Here is a 15,777-nt window from a genome sequence, read left to right on the forward strand (position 1 = left end):
GGAGGGACTAATTGAATATTAACGATTGGCTAGATGGGCTGTCCCTCAGGTGATGTCACGGAACTTCCTCTATGGGCGGAGACCACAGCCCCCCAAGGACCGGGCCTCTGGGGGCTCCACCGCCATGATGGCACATACGCCCCCAGGGGCAGGGACTTCTCTTCCGGTTGAAACCGGAAGGAGGCGGGACGGGCTAAAGTCAGCTGTCCTCTTAAAGGCACAGCCATCCCCAACACTCCATTTCTTCCCAGAGTGAGTTCTCATCTAAACCTGTGAGAACTGCATAGCCAGATAGCAGAAACAGCTCCTTGCTTCTGCCTGGAACAGGAAAACTGAGGGAGGAGGGGAAAAGAAATGGAAGTCAAGGGTTTTTTATCCAATCTAAGTAAATATTATCTGAAAATATTTCCATGAGGTCTTGAGATCTTACATTCTCTGCTTAACATTTCTGCAGTCAACAGGCAACTGAAAGGTCATAGCTAGAGCAAGAGTCATAGCCTGACATAAAGGCACAGTCTGTCTTAGGTCTTTATCTCCCCAAGTCTGTGGACTGAGAATCATAATACCTGTCTAAACTGATTGTTGGAAATGCACATAAATTCTTATCATGACATCATAAGTACTTGATTAGTGGTAGTACTGATTTTTGTGGTCATGTTGTCTGTAGAGTTTACATTACTCAGAAATCTCCTTAGAAATATAAGAAGAATAGAATAATAATATTTATATATATATGTAAATAGGTATACATACACATATATATGTACACACATATATAGTCTCAAGATCTGCAAAATGGAGACCTAGGATGGCCAATGCTATAGTTATAGTTTGAGTCTAAAAGCAGAAGAATCCCAGCTCAAAGACAGGAAGACAGAGAGTAAATTATCCCTTACTCATTCTCTTGTTCTATTCAAACTTCCAGTGGGTTGAACAGGGCCCAGATACATTGGGCAAGACCATATGCTTTTCTCAGCCTACCTAGTTAAACATTAGTTTCTCTCACAAACACCCTCATGGACTCACCTTGACAAATGCCTACCAAATACCTAGATGCCTTGTGGCTCCATCAAGTTGACACATAAAATGGAACATCACAGCTGCATTGTGGTTTCCAGTTTAGTTGGAACTCTAAGAAGTTACAGGCTAGTTTGTATACATCATCAACGTTATTGTTTTCTTAACCCAAGCTCTCTGATGTCCTGACAGTTACATTAGTGGAAATTCTGACCCCATCTTCACCATAGTCAGAGGGGAGAGTTGATTCCTTAGTCATACTCTCAATAAGTGCAAATGTCCCTCCAACCATTTTGAGGGGCAAAAAGTGGCAGAAATAGAACCAAGGCCACCAAGGATTCATATAACATCTCTCCCCCAAAAGGCTGGATGCAGAGTTCAGTTTTATTGCCACATAAATCATCTTTTGTCCCCCTTTTATCTCCTCACTCCTTCCACACATACTAATTAATTAATTGAGCATACCTGTCTAAATCATCCAATCTTGCTTCTTATAATGGTATGCCTGTGAGAGTTCTAGAAGTTAGAAGTGATTTAGTATTAGAGGTTTTGATTGCATTGAATATAAAATCAAATAAAATGAGAAAATGATGAATAGAAGAGGGGAGTGAGGTTTGAAATTAACCCTCATTTCCTGTACATACAAGAGGCCCACTTAGGTTGGTTTTTATCTTGGCCTATTTTGAGAGTGATATATTTGGCTCACAACCAGGAATAGAAAACAAGCAAAAGATTTGTGTCTTCTAAACCAACCTCAGCACTTTTGACATTTTGAGCTGGATAATTCTTTGTTGTGGTGAGTAGCCTATGCATTATCTAGGATCTTAAGCAGTGTCTCCAACCACTCCTTACCAAATGCCAGAATTATCTCCCCAGTATGATAACCAAGAATATGTGCACTTATCACTTGACCCCTAGGAGGCAAAACTGCACCTATATGAGAATCACTGTTTCAAACATTAAAAAAAAATAACTGTTAAAATCAAACTTGACTAACTTTCCCTGGATCAAACCTCTTTTTTTTTTTTTAACACTCTGTACCTAGGATTCATACGCAACTAGAAATCTTTTACACCACAGAGTGATTGGATTTCTTTTCTGCATTCCTATCACAGTTAAATAGTTTGTTTTCCTAATACACAGTGCTTGTTAGATAGATAGGGAAGGGTTATGATGAGAGCAGATCTGGGTTTTTAGTCTCAGCTCTATGCATCCCACCAGTATGACAATCACAGGTTCATCTACCTGCTGTCATTTTCTCCCATTGTCTTGCAAGGGTAATGCAACCCAGAAATCCAAAATGGTGGCAAAAATTCAATGAGTAGCTACCTATGTTGGTAGATGGAAGCTGCTCGGTAATTGTTAAATTTGCATATTTGTTGTCATGTAGAGACACTCTATGGATCTCACTCCTTTTGACTATGTACCCTACATCCACCCTAAAGACATCAAATATCACTTTCATGGCTTTCTTTCAGATAGATGATATGGCCCCTCCTTTTAGCTCATGAGATGTGGGTCCACCTAAGACAATATCTTCTGTTCTTCCCCTTCAGCCCTTTGTTGCTGGATGAGGAAAGGAAGAGCCACATAGGCAGATTCCAGATCTGTCTTTGAACCCTTTTGCCAGGCTGGCCATTGCCTGCCAAGCAAGGCATTTCCTGTCTTTGAAGTGTTTCAACCTCTCCTTATCACCAGATTGTCTGGATATCTGCACTAATCTGATAGAAGGTGGAAGCCAGAGGCTGATGACTGTGGCTTTGGCAGGCAGGAGGGGTTATCTGTCTCCTGGCAGGCAGGAAGTGGGTAGAAAGGCTTGACTTCTGGGCATTTTGTTTCCTTTCCTAGCACTTAGTTTTGGAAAATTGTGACAGTAGCAATCATAATACAAATAATTGTCGTGTATTAGTTACTTGCCTACTTAGCATCACGAAGACAGCTTTCCTGAGTCTATTTCATCATCATAGCAACCCACTGAGGTAGTGAGTATGCTCACTGTTTGAAAGGTAAAGAAATTAAGGCTTAGAAAAACATTAGGTGTTTGATAGCATGTAGCTGGTAAGTTTTGAGTCTAGGGATGAACCAAGCCTTGTCACATTGGATCTCTTAACAAGACATTAGGTATTTAAGCTTCCCCACTCACTAACCCACAATTCTGGGCTGTAAGCAATGATTAAATCCAAGAATGCAAAATTAATTTCTGAACTAATAAACAATAAGAGGCTGTTCTATCATTCTTCTCTTAATTCTGCAACTACATATTACATACTTACTATATACCTGATACCAACTGTTAGGCAGATAACTTTAAAACATGGAAACACCCTCCAAAACTTAGGGAGAAACTGACGTGTATGGTGCTCAGTTGTAGAACAGTTGTCTGGTGTGTGCAAGGCCTTCGAGTCCATCCCCAGCCCTGATGGGGGAAAAAGAGAGAAAAAGCATGTTATTGAGAAGGATAGATACATTAAAATAAAATGTTCAAGGTAGGCTGGGTGAGAACAGTTGAAGAAGCCATGCTAGCACATAGAAGAGAGTTATTTCTATCTAGAGGGAGGGAGACTTCATAAAGAGAGTGACCCTGGAGGGGATCTGGAGAGTTGTTGGGCCCATGTTCCTAGTGCCTGGGTACACACTGCAGACATCCTAGAGGGAAGGAAAGGATGGGCAGAGAATCCTTCCAGCGAGGAGTTGGGGGCACCATGGACTGCACCAAGGCAGACAATGGTTTGGTTTGGTTTTGGTGTGATTGCTGTACAAATGATTGAACTCGGGGCCTCCTAACAAACACTGGATCCACACCACAAACCCTTTTGCTTTTATTTTGTTTTGGAGACAAAGTCTTGCAGCTCTCCTTGCTCAGGTTGGCTTCAAATTTGAAGTTTTCTTCCCTCTGCCTCCTGAATCGCTGGGATTACCGGCTGGCACCACCATTCTGAGCTTACATATTTTTCTCTTTACATAGTCACAATCACCTAATACAAACTGCTATTCCTTGATCCTGAATTTAGTTGTACAAAGAAGTTGCCATTTAACAGAACAGTTTATAAATACAATGCATCTTGATCAATGTCATCTCTTTTAACATTCGCACCCATACCTACCCTAACCACCCCTGTCATGTTGCTTTTAGGACATGATATCTACCTCTGATAACAAAAAACTCTGGCAAAATGATGGCACCAGAGCCTTTTCCTGTACATATGTGACAGAAAACAGGCTAATGTTCAAAGGATTTTTTGCGCTTTTTTTCTTTCTGTTTGCGTCAGTCCTGGGGCTTAGGTGCTGTCCCTGAGCTTTTTTGCTCAAGGCTAACACTCTACCACTTGAGCCATGGCTCCACTGCTAGTTTGTTGTTGTTGTTTTTTGTAATAATTGGAGATAACCATCTCATGGACTTTCCTGCCTAGGATGGCTTCCAACTGTGATCCTCAGTACTCAGTCTCCTGAGTAGCCAGGATTACAAGCATGAGTCACTGACACCCAGCTAGGTTCAAGTTTTATTTTAGCCAGGTACCTTGTATATTGTTTCCTCGTGGAGCCCAATTCAAGATCGTGATCATGCAAAATAAACACAAAGTTAACTACACACACATTAAAGAGCAAGAATTACTAAATGCTGTGGAAAGGTAGAAAGGCAGAAATTGTACCATAGCATACTTCTCTTTTGGGCTATACCTTTTCCCAAAGTCCCTCTCATTATGGTAGCCACCAACCCAAACATCATATAAAATGCCCTAAGCCCCCAATTTGTCTAATTGTGGTCTCTACTTCCTTTTGTATTCATGTCTTGTAGGAGTCTCTAACTGTTCTTTGTAATATAATGTAAAATTAATTTAGATTCTTAATTCTATACCGTGCCCAGCAGGGTCCTTCATTATGCTGATTGAACTGAGGGAAAGACATGAAATTCTACCCAGAAGATTCTAGAAGATAGGATGGAGAAAGGGTCTACACTTGACTTATTTGTTTTCTCAGTCCTGTATTTCACTAGTATGTGACACACCTAAGTCTGAATACAACTTTGATCTTTGCTGTCCATGTAACTATAAGCCAATAATACTTTTGAAACTCAATTCCCTTTTACATAAGATTGAATAATAATCCCTTTTCCAAGATGAATATTGGGAAATCACAAGAGAAAAGGAAGTATAGGGGCTCTGCCTATATCTTTGGCAACAAGTAGTGTGGTTTCAAATATTTTTTGTTGTGTTGTGGGAGGTGAGAATTCTACCACTGAACCACCAATTATGCCTATTTTTGCTGTTGTGGTAGTACTAGGGCTTGAATTCAGAGCCTGGGCACTTGTCACTGTCCCTTTTGCTTAAGGCAAATACTTTATCACTTGAGCCACATTTATACTTACAACTTTTTTGGTGGAAATTGGAGATACGAATCTCACACACTTTCCTGCACAGGCTGGTTTTGAACTGCAATCCTCAGATCTCAAGTCTCCTGAATAGCTAGTATTATAGACATGAGCCATCAGCGCCCAGCTTACAAGTGTTATTATATGCTAACATTGTACATAGCAGCCTTCCATGAACTGGTAGAAGCCCATATAGAAAACTCGGTTATTTGAATGATAAAAACTAGTTATCAACTTATGACGAGGATACCAATATAGTAATACAGTGGGGCTCAAATTTCATGATCATTTTCTCCTTTTTAAACTTTAATTTATTTTACTGCTTATTCCTAATCAGTCTTTTCCATGCTCATACATTGTCCAGATCTGATTTTAGTAAGTTTCAAGAACAGTGTACTGTGTCCATGTCCTGAAAATCTAAGCTGCATTTCCAGGCTGCACTGCTCCCTTGAAGGTTGACCGTCTGTCTACTTTCCAGAGTTGTCTCCTGGCACAACTATGAAGTATATATTTTCTATAACATGAATTTTAAACTCCTGATGAGCCAGTGTTCATGGATCAAGTAAGAACCATGATCACAGACTTGTGAGGTAGATTTTCATTGCTGCTTTGCAAAATATCGTGACAATAAAAAAAAAAAATTCTAATGCTTTCACCATTTTTACTAAGAGTTTTTTATGGATATGTACAAATTATATATTATAATATATCTTAACTGTTTATCATGTTGCTATATAATCATTATAATTAGTATTACTTTAATGACCATGCAAATCATCCATCTTGTTAATGTACCATAATTTACCTAACTAAATTTCCAACAACAGGAGACAAGTTGTTCCTAATTTTTCCTCTGTTATAAATAAACCCTAGGTCATATATTTGCGCTTACAAGCTTCTTTCATTTCTTTCTTTCTTTTTTTTTTTTTTTTTTGTCCTTAGGGGACACTCCTAAACATGGGATCATTGGATTGGAGATATAAGGTTTTAATAATTTTAAATTAAGTTGACATTATTTTGCCAATTTTAATGCCATCGACAATATGTTAGCATTTTACTTGAACTATAACCTTCTAAAAGGTGTATGCTATTGTTTGATATTTAATTGCTTACATTGTACCTTTTGTTTTTACATTTTTCTTGAAAATAGTGAGCTTTAATCAAACATTTGCTTACAAATTATGTATTTTGTCATGCTTTGTAAAGCTAGTTAGATTTCAAAATCTAGATAGATTTCTTTCTTCTCCAACAATCATGTGTACTAAAATTAAAGTTGATAGTTTTTGAGAAAAATATTTAGTTGTATTTATATAAAAATTAGTTTCTTAGTACCTGATTATAGAGAACTAAAGAGAATATCCAGATAAAGGAAAATATTGAAATTAAAATTAGAAAAATCTATCCGTTTCAACATTTCCAAGGTAAAAAGCAGAGTTACAAGTCAGATAGTTCCATCGCTAGTGAGATTCTAAAGACTTCTAGTCCCTAGCCTGATTGGTTAGTCTGACTTCCAATGACCAAGCACAAGAGCTCCAGCCACACTGCTTACAATATTTCTTTTTAGATTCCCTGCCCCCCACCCCCCTGTCCCCAGATAACTTTCCAGGCAAATGAAATTATCCCTTCACTACCCCTGGGGGAAAAAAAAAGTGCCTCCTACCATTACCAACCTGATTTTGCTCCACACCAAACAAATACAGAAACCCCTGCCACATATAAAATGATTTCCCAACCTTCTTGCATTGGTCATGGGGCTGAGGGCCAATTACAATGATCTGGGTTTTCCTTCCCTTCAGGCAGCTTGGCCTGATTCTCAGATGGTGTCCTCCAAGTGATGCCAAAAGAGGAAAGGGCCTTCCATGCATACAAGCCACCACAAATCCATCCTGGGGTTGAGTAACTATCATCATGGTTACAACTTTCTGTTTGACCTAAGGGTGTTAGAATTTGTTTGAGGAGAATAATCACTACCTAGCAATATCCAGGAATGTAAAGGAAGTAACTTACCATGTTTCCTCCATTTTCTTCTTGCAGCCTCAGCTGAGGGTTCTCCATAAACCCAGTTGGCCTTTCAAGCTGCTGTCCTGCCATTGGTGTGAACATGGCCTGCCTCTTGAGAAAGACTAACTCAACCGCGCTGCCAGAAGAGATCCTTGGAGCACTGGGAGATTAACTGGATTAACTGATAAAACACTCATTCAATCAAGATTATGGGCTTTGGGGGAAAAACAATCCTGGTTTGCTATGGATTTCTAAATGAGGTATATAATATGCAGTGCCAACTTGTTCCAAGTGGTCATTGGCAGACCATTAGCTGGAAAATTGCTTCCAGTTCTCATCACTGTGCATAACTCAAGTTCCCTTTGGGCTCTATCTGTGCCCTTCACTAGAAGTCCTGTCTTAGCATGGCAATTACTGGATTATTTTATTATGTGTGCAGATGGCATGATGTTTTAGAAAAAAAAAATTAGAGCAGTTCTACAACCTCAGTGGAAGTGTTCACAATGTTATGTCCTGGTAGGATGTAAACCTGTCTCGATTATGTTAGTTATGATGTTTAAAGGTATTCTGTCCAACTTGAAGCACTTTATATGAGATTACTATGCCGAGATGAATTAGCACGTTTGGTACATGTAGGAAAACAAGAGTTTTCTTTTCTTTTCTAAATCTTGTCATATTTTTGGCTCAGACTGTCTAAGACAAGATCCACTCCTAGCATATCCCCAGTCATCTGTGATAGATTGGTATAAATATGGCCATAATACTGTTAGATTTAACCTCGTCACACTTTGCTGAGTACCTGGATTACTTGCAGCACCAAAGGAAAGTAGAAGGAAACCTGGCGATTGGAATATTTGGGTTCTTGCTTCCTTACACTGAGGTACAATGTAACACATGCACATATAAATATCCAAGTACAGGAGAATTCTATTGGTCCACTACATATATCCTCTTGTTCTGTAGAACAGTTCTTCCAAAAACAGAGGCAGATGGCCTTCTTTTTATTAAAGATGGCCATGGATTGATGTTAAGGGCCGCCAAATGCAACTTTCCTATGTAGTCTCACTTTAATCCCTTGGAAAGTTTTCTAGGTCCATTTTAAATCACAGTTCTGTAAAGACAAACAATATCAAGGGACCCTCCATGTCCCTAGAGAAGAAAAAGGGTTGAGGTTCCTTCCTCATCATAGAACCTACTAATCCTTTTTAGTCCTTTCTGGAATTATATTTGTGACTAGCTATTTTTTTTAACTCTGTCCTATGATAAAGCACACTCCTGGGAATCCAGTCCACTCAGTGATGGCTTGCCTGAGCCCTAGAGAAGGGTTCTTATTAACTAGCCCTACATAACACTTCAGCACTTTTTCCCTGGAAATATAAAGTTGGCTGAAACAAAAATTCACTAACGTATGATCTCTGTGCTCACTTCCCCCGGCCTGAGACTAACAGGTATCAGAGGCTTCTCTTTAAAAACAGATGTATCACTTCTGGAATCTTTCCAGCCCAAGCAAGCAGGGCCTTGTGAAATGTCTTGCAGGTACTCTCCTGTCTTCTCTTGGGGTCTCGGAAAGAGATCAGAATGTGATTCAGGTGAATCACACAGGAGAGCTCACAACCGAGTACCGGGCTGTGAGGAGAAAGGCAGCAGGGTCTCATCCAGTAGCCAACCACAATTTTGTATCAATCCAGATGAGCCTCCCTCAAGAGAGGCTGAGTTCCAACAACAGCCCCCTGCCACCTTCCCTTTCATTCTTTCTCTCATTCAGCAAGTATATACTGAGGATCCACCATGTGCCAAGCATTTCTGGTGCAATAATCATGCACAAGGCATACTCTTCCTGCCCTTCTTAAAAACTGTCTCTTCCTCCCAAGTACTACCACCACTCACTTTTTCCACAGTGAAAACTGAATTCAAACTGCATTCACTCCCCCGACCCAGAGTATAAACTAGGCCCTCCACTGGCCTGAGGAAAGAGGCAGCATCACAGCACATATTTGTACCTTCCTGTACAGTTAGCCCTTCTACAGTGAGATGATCAAAGCTTTCCAAAGTAGCTTTCAGTTGCTTTCTTTGATGTTTACCTATATTCTCATTCTTGACATCAGTACGACCATTTATTACTCCACCTTGGTCTCTAAAGCTCCAATTCTATCACTAGTCCCCAGGATGCTGAATTGGGACTAGTGAATCCTAAAACTTCCTGCCAGGTGCTGAGCTATTGTCACTGGGAACTACGTGGTCTAGCCAGGAACAGGCTGGGACTACTGCTAACCCTCTAGGGAACCTGGCCGTGTGTTATGGTGCAGATGTTCACTAAATGACTGTGGTGCATTGTTACTTCCTTTTGGCTTTATGGCAAACTGTTCTGAACAATTAAATAAGTGAAGTTTTCTGGAAACCACCCCTCCCCCTTGTTTGAGTTAAAAGTGTGCTGGAAAACTATTGAAAGTTAGAGATGGAAAAAGACAAAATGGAGACCGTAAAGAGCCCAGTGGGAGATGGTGTCCCTGAATGTGCCTTAATGCCTGGCACACACCACTATGTTTGTATATGAACTATTACTGTTTTCCAAACTGTCGACCTCTGTTTGAAATCATTTTGCAGCAGCCTTTTTGGAAACATGGTGGCATAAAATCTGAGCATTCACAAGCGAAGCCAGCAAAATGGAGAAATGATTTCATTCACATCTCTTGCCATCATTGTGATTTCCTTCTCATGGTTACTTCCTGCTGTGCTGTTTCTCCTTCCCAAGGCGTGTGTTGTGTGTGTGTGTGTGTGTGTGTGTGTGTGTGTGTGTGTGTGCATTTGAAATTTTACCTCCCAGAATTTGAGAAATGGATGTGGTGAGTTGAGTTTAGCAGAAAGCAAAGACTTGGGAGGTAAGGGATACATTTTTTTTTTTTCATTTCTAAAGGCTGAAAACTGTTGAGACTTAACTTTCCTTTTACTTAAACCTGTGCTACACCTTTTATTAAAAGGCTGACACCCACACTTGTGTAGGAAAGGCACTCCTGGGAATGAGCTGAAATGAATAATTATCAGGCTCGCCAGGGTGCCAAGGGGATTAGCTCATTCCAGATCCAGAAGTGAATCTAAATAGGCACAGCCTTGGCAGTTCTGCTAGGGGAGGAAGCAAATCACTTGAGTAACTTGAGACTTGCCTAGGGGAATAGGGACCCTAGTAGCGTTCTTTATGGAGAGAGAAGAGTATGCTCTCCGACCCCTGGGCAGCCTCTGTGAGGTCTACACCCACAGATTTGACATCTACCTCCGGAATACGGGTACACACACACACACACACACACACACACACACACACACACACACACACACACACACACCAGGTTTCTCTCCAGTCACTTTGCAGTTGCCCAAACATAGGCTCAGTTCTTACCTCTAAGGGAAGCATGTGATTTCTAGCACTCTAGAGGGGGAAGGAAGATCAACCTTCAGTGCAAATAGAAAGTAAGAACAAAACATCTAAGGGATTACCAGCCCTTCTTGCTGTTTGTAAATATTGCCTTTTTCCACAAGTGTCATATAATTGATTTGGGATGACAACAGTAAAAGTCTCAAGGAAATAAACTTTTCAAAGACCCCCCTGAGCGCTTGTGCTTTACCAAAACTTCCTCTTCCCAGTGCATTAGCAGCTTCATTTTTTTTTTTTAGATGTTTGCCTGGAAATTTGGTAATTTTGCTACCTGACAGTTAGGCTTAAGCAGTCATAAACTCAAAAAATCTAATCTTTGAAACTGACACCAATTTCTTTATTCCTTCAAAGCTATTTTGATTCACCTTTCCCCAGCCCCCCCCACCTGACTTTTTGCTTTGTGTGTGTTGTGTGTGTGTGTGTGTGTGTGTGTGTGTGTGTGTGTGATTTTTTTTTCCCTTTTCATCTCTTTCTTTTAACAACATACTCTTGGGGGTTGATTTCAAGTCTTCTACAAAGAAATAAAACAGAAAACATAGTCCTCATCTTATTTTTGCTCAGTCCTAACTAATAATTCCTTCTTGAGCTTGACCTCCACACAAGCTTTCTACCCAAACAGCAGTGCGGCTAGGTTCTCATCTCCAGGAGGCCGCTGGTCATCAGTGATCATCAAAACAAAGCCCTGTGGGATCAGGGAGGAGGACAAGCCCTGAGATGTTTTCACTTGGGCACAGCTGGGGACTCTTATTTCAAAGACAAGCAGGTCCTGCCCCTCGGTTTTCTTAGATCTGTGTGTAATCCTGGAGCCCAAGGACTGTCTTGTGAATTGCGATTTATCACTGCACCTGATTCCTGACAACAAAACAAGGCTGCTGTTTCCATTATTTTAATCTGGTGACTTTCCCTACCCAGATGATTAGGAATATCCCTCGCAAAGCTGTTATTGTAGTATATGTGAGGAAAAGCTGCAAAAGCACAGGAGAAGGTTCTGCCATATTTTAATTAAAAAAAAAAAAAGAGCTTGGGAAAGTGGCTAAAAGGGTCAAGGTCAGTTCTGTTGCCTTCCAGCCATCATTTTGGCTGCACAAGAAAAGTTCTGAGCAGGGAAGTGAAAGGGAGAACACTCACTGTTTCTCAAATCTAAAAATTTGGGGCTGAAATTTACCAATGACAAATGTACAGGGTAAATGCCATCCAACAGGAGACTGGTACACTTCTCTCTGTGCAGCATCAAAATGACAGAGACTTGCGGATAACAAAAGAAGCAGGTGTGCAAGATTTGGTAAAATTGGAGTTTCATTTGCCACATAAGACTATTTCGCAATCTTGTACACTTTGATATCAGAGCCTTCCTCCTAATTATCTCAAACCCTAAAAGGTACCAGCAGCATACACTGACTATAATTCAAAATTCATCATAAAATAAGGTTGAATTGCTTTCAACTGGTTGACATAATACGAAATGCCATTGATTACATAAACTTTTTGTATCTTTGATCCATGGTTTAGAGAATTTCATGTGTTTATTTGTTTGTCTTGTTGTTTTCCAAATCTTGGGTACTTCTAGAAGCTTAAGAACTGATCTTGATTGTAAGAGCTTCTACCCAAAGTGCAGAGTTACTAGAAACAGCTTTACAGACAGCCCTACAAAAAGAATATTGAATTAATCTAATCTTGGAGATACTCATACCTAAACAGATATGGAAATTGAATTTGTTATGTTCAACTGTGATTGGCTGGTTGACATTAAGATGAAATGCTGTTGATTATGTAAGGTTTTCATATCTTTGACACCATGGTTTGGAGAGTTCCATTTTGTTATTTGTCTTTTAAACTCTGGATAAACTCCAAAGTCAAGCATAATTTCAAAATTAGGATACGGAATTGAGATACTGCCCTGGTCCTTAATTTCTAGGACCTCTGAATCAATTCTAGTTCTTTTTTAATGTACTTATTTACTTATTTTATTGTAAAGGTGGTGTATAGAGGGGTTACAATTACATAAGTCAATTACACTGTCTTTTTGAACAGAGTTCTAATTTATCGTTTTGAGTATCCTTGAAAGCACGCACACACTCCTAACTGCATTTAGTCTATTTGATTCAGAGTTTCCTGACGACTTCCTTCACTGATGACAGACAGCTTTTGGTAATTCCTGTGTTCAGGTCAGTGCATTGGAGAGGATCAGTATTTGTCTCCCTACCTACCAGCTGCAGAGCTTTTAAAGTGTAAGCCCAGATCTTTTGCTCATCGAAAAGGCCCCTGACTACCAGTGGAAACTTGAAGAGAATATGGGGTGAGGAATGCTAGAACCTTTGTCAAACTTATTCTTTTTTTTTTTTTATGTGTTTGTTGTTTGGCTGCTTGGTTTTGGTTGTTTTTGCCAGTATAGTAGCTTGAACTCAGGGCCTCATGTTCTCCCTTGGCTTTTTCACTCCTGACTGGTGTTCTACCACTTGAGCTATGTCTCCAGTTCTTTGCTTTGTTATTGTGTGCTGTCCAGGATTAAACCCAGGGCCTCTGGCATGCTCTAGCAGTAAGCTCCCCCCCACCCACCATTACTTTCATTCATATCTCACACACACCTTTAATCACCAGTCTCTACAGTGGATGTTGGTCCCACTGAAGACCATGGGGCTTCCCCTTACTTAAACTCACACTCGGCAATCACAAGGCTCTCCAAGGCTCAGTGTGATTTCTCTGCCCCTGGCTTTGCTCCACCAATAAAAAAAATGCTATCCTGACAAGGCCATGCTAGAGAAGACCAAGGTTTGTATAGTCAACGGAGCTCCTGTTCTAGAGAGCTCTTGACACTCTGAGTCTCCTCAAGTCATGTTTAAAGTAGAGAAGCAACTGGTCTGCTGAAAAGCCAAGCCAGCACAAATATTCTGAAATTTAATTCCACTGGAAGTTATATCATATCACTAAATCAAACTACTGTAGTTCCAGTTAATCTAACTATTTAATATCATTAGGCACTAAATTAAATAGCTTTACACAAAATTTTAGAAAAGATCGATACTGTAACAAAATTACATATTAGCAGTAAAAAGCACCTGAGAAAAGAAACTATTGATCTGTTGTGGTTGATATACTTAAGTTATTCTTAGGACTTTGTATAGAGATTGGCACTGCTCTGATAAAGGAGAATAAAGTGTTTTGAATTCAACAATGCTGGACTAGTCGAAATGATCCAAACTCTCTGGGTCTCTGCCTATGTAGGATGCTCTCTGGAAACTAAAAGGAGCTAATGGGAAAAGCTGCCCCATACCGTCAATATAGACAAAATTACCATGGTGAGCATAGTGATTGGCTTTGTTTAATGATATCTTACCTTGCTTGAAGGCTTCTTCTCTAAGCTGTCATTACTGAGACTTCACTCAGACATTCAAAAGCACAAAAAGAATGACAAAATGGCAACAATCAGAATTTTAAAAGACATGTGTGTCTTTTTCTTTCTTTCTTTTTTTTTTTTTTGCCAGTCCTGGGGCTTGGACTCAGGGCCTAAGCACTGTCCCTGGCTTCCTTTTGCTCAAGGCTAGCACTCTGCCACTTGAGCCACAGTGCCACTTCTCGCCGCTTTCTGTATATGTGGTGCTGGGGAATTGAGCCCAGGGCCTCATGTATACGAGGCAAGCACTCTTGCCACTAGGCCATATCCCCAGCCCCACGTGTGTCTTTTTCTAACATAGAGGAGCTGACCTGCCAAAATGGTCTCCACTTATATCCACTTTACTTCTCCAAGATTCAAGGCTCTATGCCTAGCAAGGGTACTAGTTCCTCCCTCCCCCAACATGGCTCCATCTGCCAGTCCTCAGAGTGGAGAAGACTAATGAACAGTGTGAGATTAGCACATGGAGGGAGCCGGCAGCCACGACAGACTTCCTTGATTAGGAACTATTGCATATTTGTATTTGTTCCAGGAAAGAAAGGGGAAAGAAAAAAAATCACACAAACTGATAAATCTAAGGCCAACGTTCTGTACAAAGACTGAAGGGGAAATCATATTTTAAAAAGATTGGCTCGTTGTTTTACCAACAGTAACAAACATAGATAGCTTAAAAAAAAAAAAACAAAAACACTTTCATAACACAGAAGTCTATGTCTATGGCAGACATTTTTACAACTTCCTTAAGTGAGCAGTTAAACCAGTACTCTAAATTCTGTTGATCCCCCAAGAGTGGTTAATTAAATAAGTATTTCCCTTGTGCATTGCCCACAACCCTTCTTTGGCTCTGTCTCCTCTGTCTCTCTCTCTCTCTCTGTCTCTCCCTCTCTCTCTCTCTGTGTCTGTCTGTCTGTCTCTCTGTCTCTCTCTCTTTCCTCTCTCTCTTTCCTTCCCTCCCTCTTTCCGTTTCTTCTTCCTGGCCCTCTCCCTCCTCCTCCCTCTCTCAGAAAGACTCCCAGGCCCTAGACTTAGGAAAACACAAACAAGTAACCTGGCAAAACAAGAGTGCCTTTTCTGTTAGGTGTTCACATTTGGTCCCTGGGTTCCCAGGACATAGATGTTTAGAAACATTTTTTTCTTCTCTAAACATAATAATTACTGTGCACCACAATTTTGAACCACTGATTTCTGTATCTTAAGCAGCTACCAACTTGCCAATTCCCTTTGGGTCTCCTTTATTATATTTTCTTATATTTCCTTTTGTTTAGGGTTTTCTTCAAGAAGAACTGGGGAGGGGCATGATTCTTTTTAAACTGATTTTAAAAAAATGAAATAAAACTGTATAGATTTTTGCCCACTTGTATCTGTGAGCATGATCTCTATCAGGCTTGAAAATCTGCATTACCATTTTGTATATTTGAATATTTTGTATTCCACATTACTTGTCTCCTTATGTGCATGGCAATGTATTAAAATGTGGGATTTCTATTACCGTGTAAAAGTGTTTTGATTCTGATTTTCAACATATATCCTTGGCAAAAAAAAAAAATTACATTAAACTTTTCATTTCTA

At 40.1% G+C, this 15,777-nt stretch overlaps 1 protein-coding gene across 2 annotated transcripts in view; it reads left to right on the forward strand.

Annotated features, from left to right (window-relative positions):
• The window catches only part of Samd12 (sterile alpha motif domain containing 12), a 380,057-nt gene extending 371,849 nt beyond the window's left edge, over positions 1-8,208 (forward strand). For both annotated transcript variants that reach the window (XM_048358515.1, XM_048358517.1), the window contains one exon: positions 7,421-8,208. In XM_048358515.1, coding sequence (XP_048214472.1) covers positions 7,421-7,443 — 23 coding nt within the window. In that variant the 3' untranslated portion in view covers positions 7,444-8,208. The remainder of the gene's footprint in view (positions 1-7,420) is intronic.
• The last annotated feature ends 7,569 nt before the right edge of the window (positions 8,209-15,777 follow it).

This window comes from Perognathus longimembris, chromosome 12, assembly GCF_023159225.1.
Source record: "Perognathus longimembris pacificus isolate PPM17 chromosome 12, ASM2315922v1, whole genome shotgun sequence".
Taxonomy (NCBI): domain Eukaryota; kingdom Metazoa; phylum Chordata; class Mammalia; order Rodentia; family Heteromyidae; genus Perognathus; species Perognathus longimembris.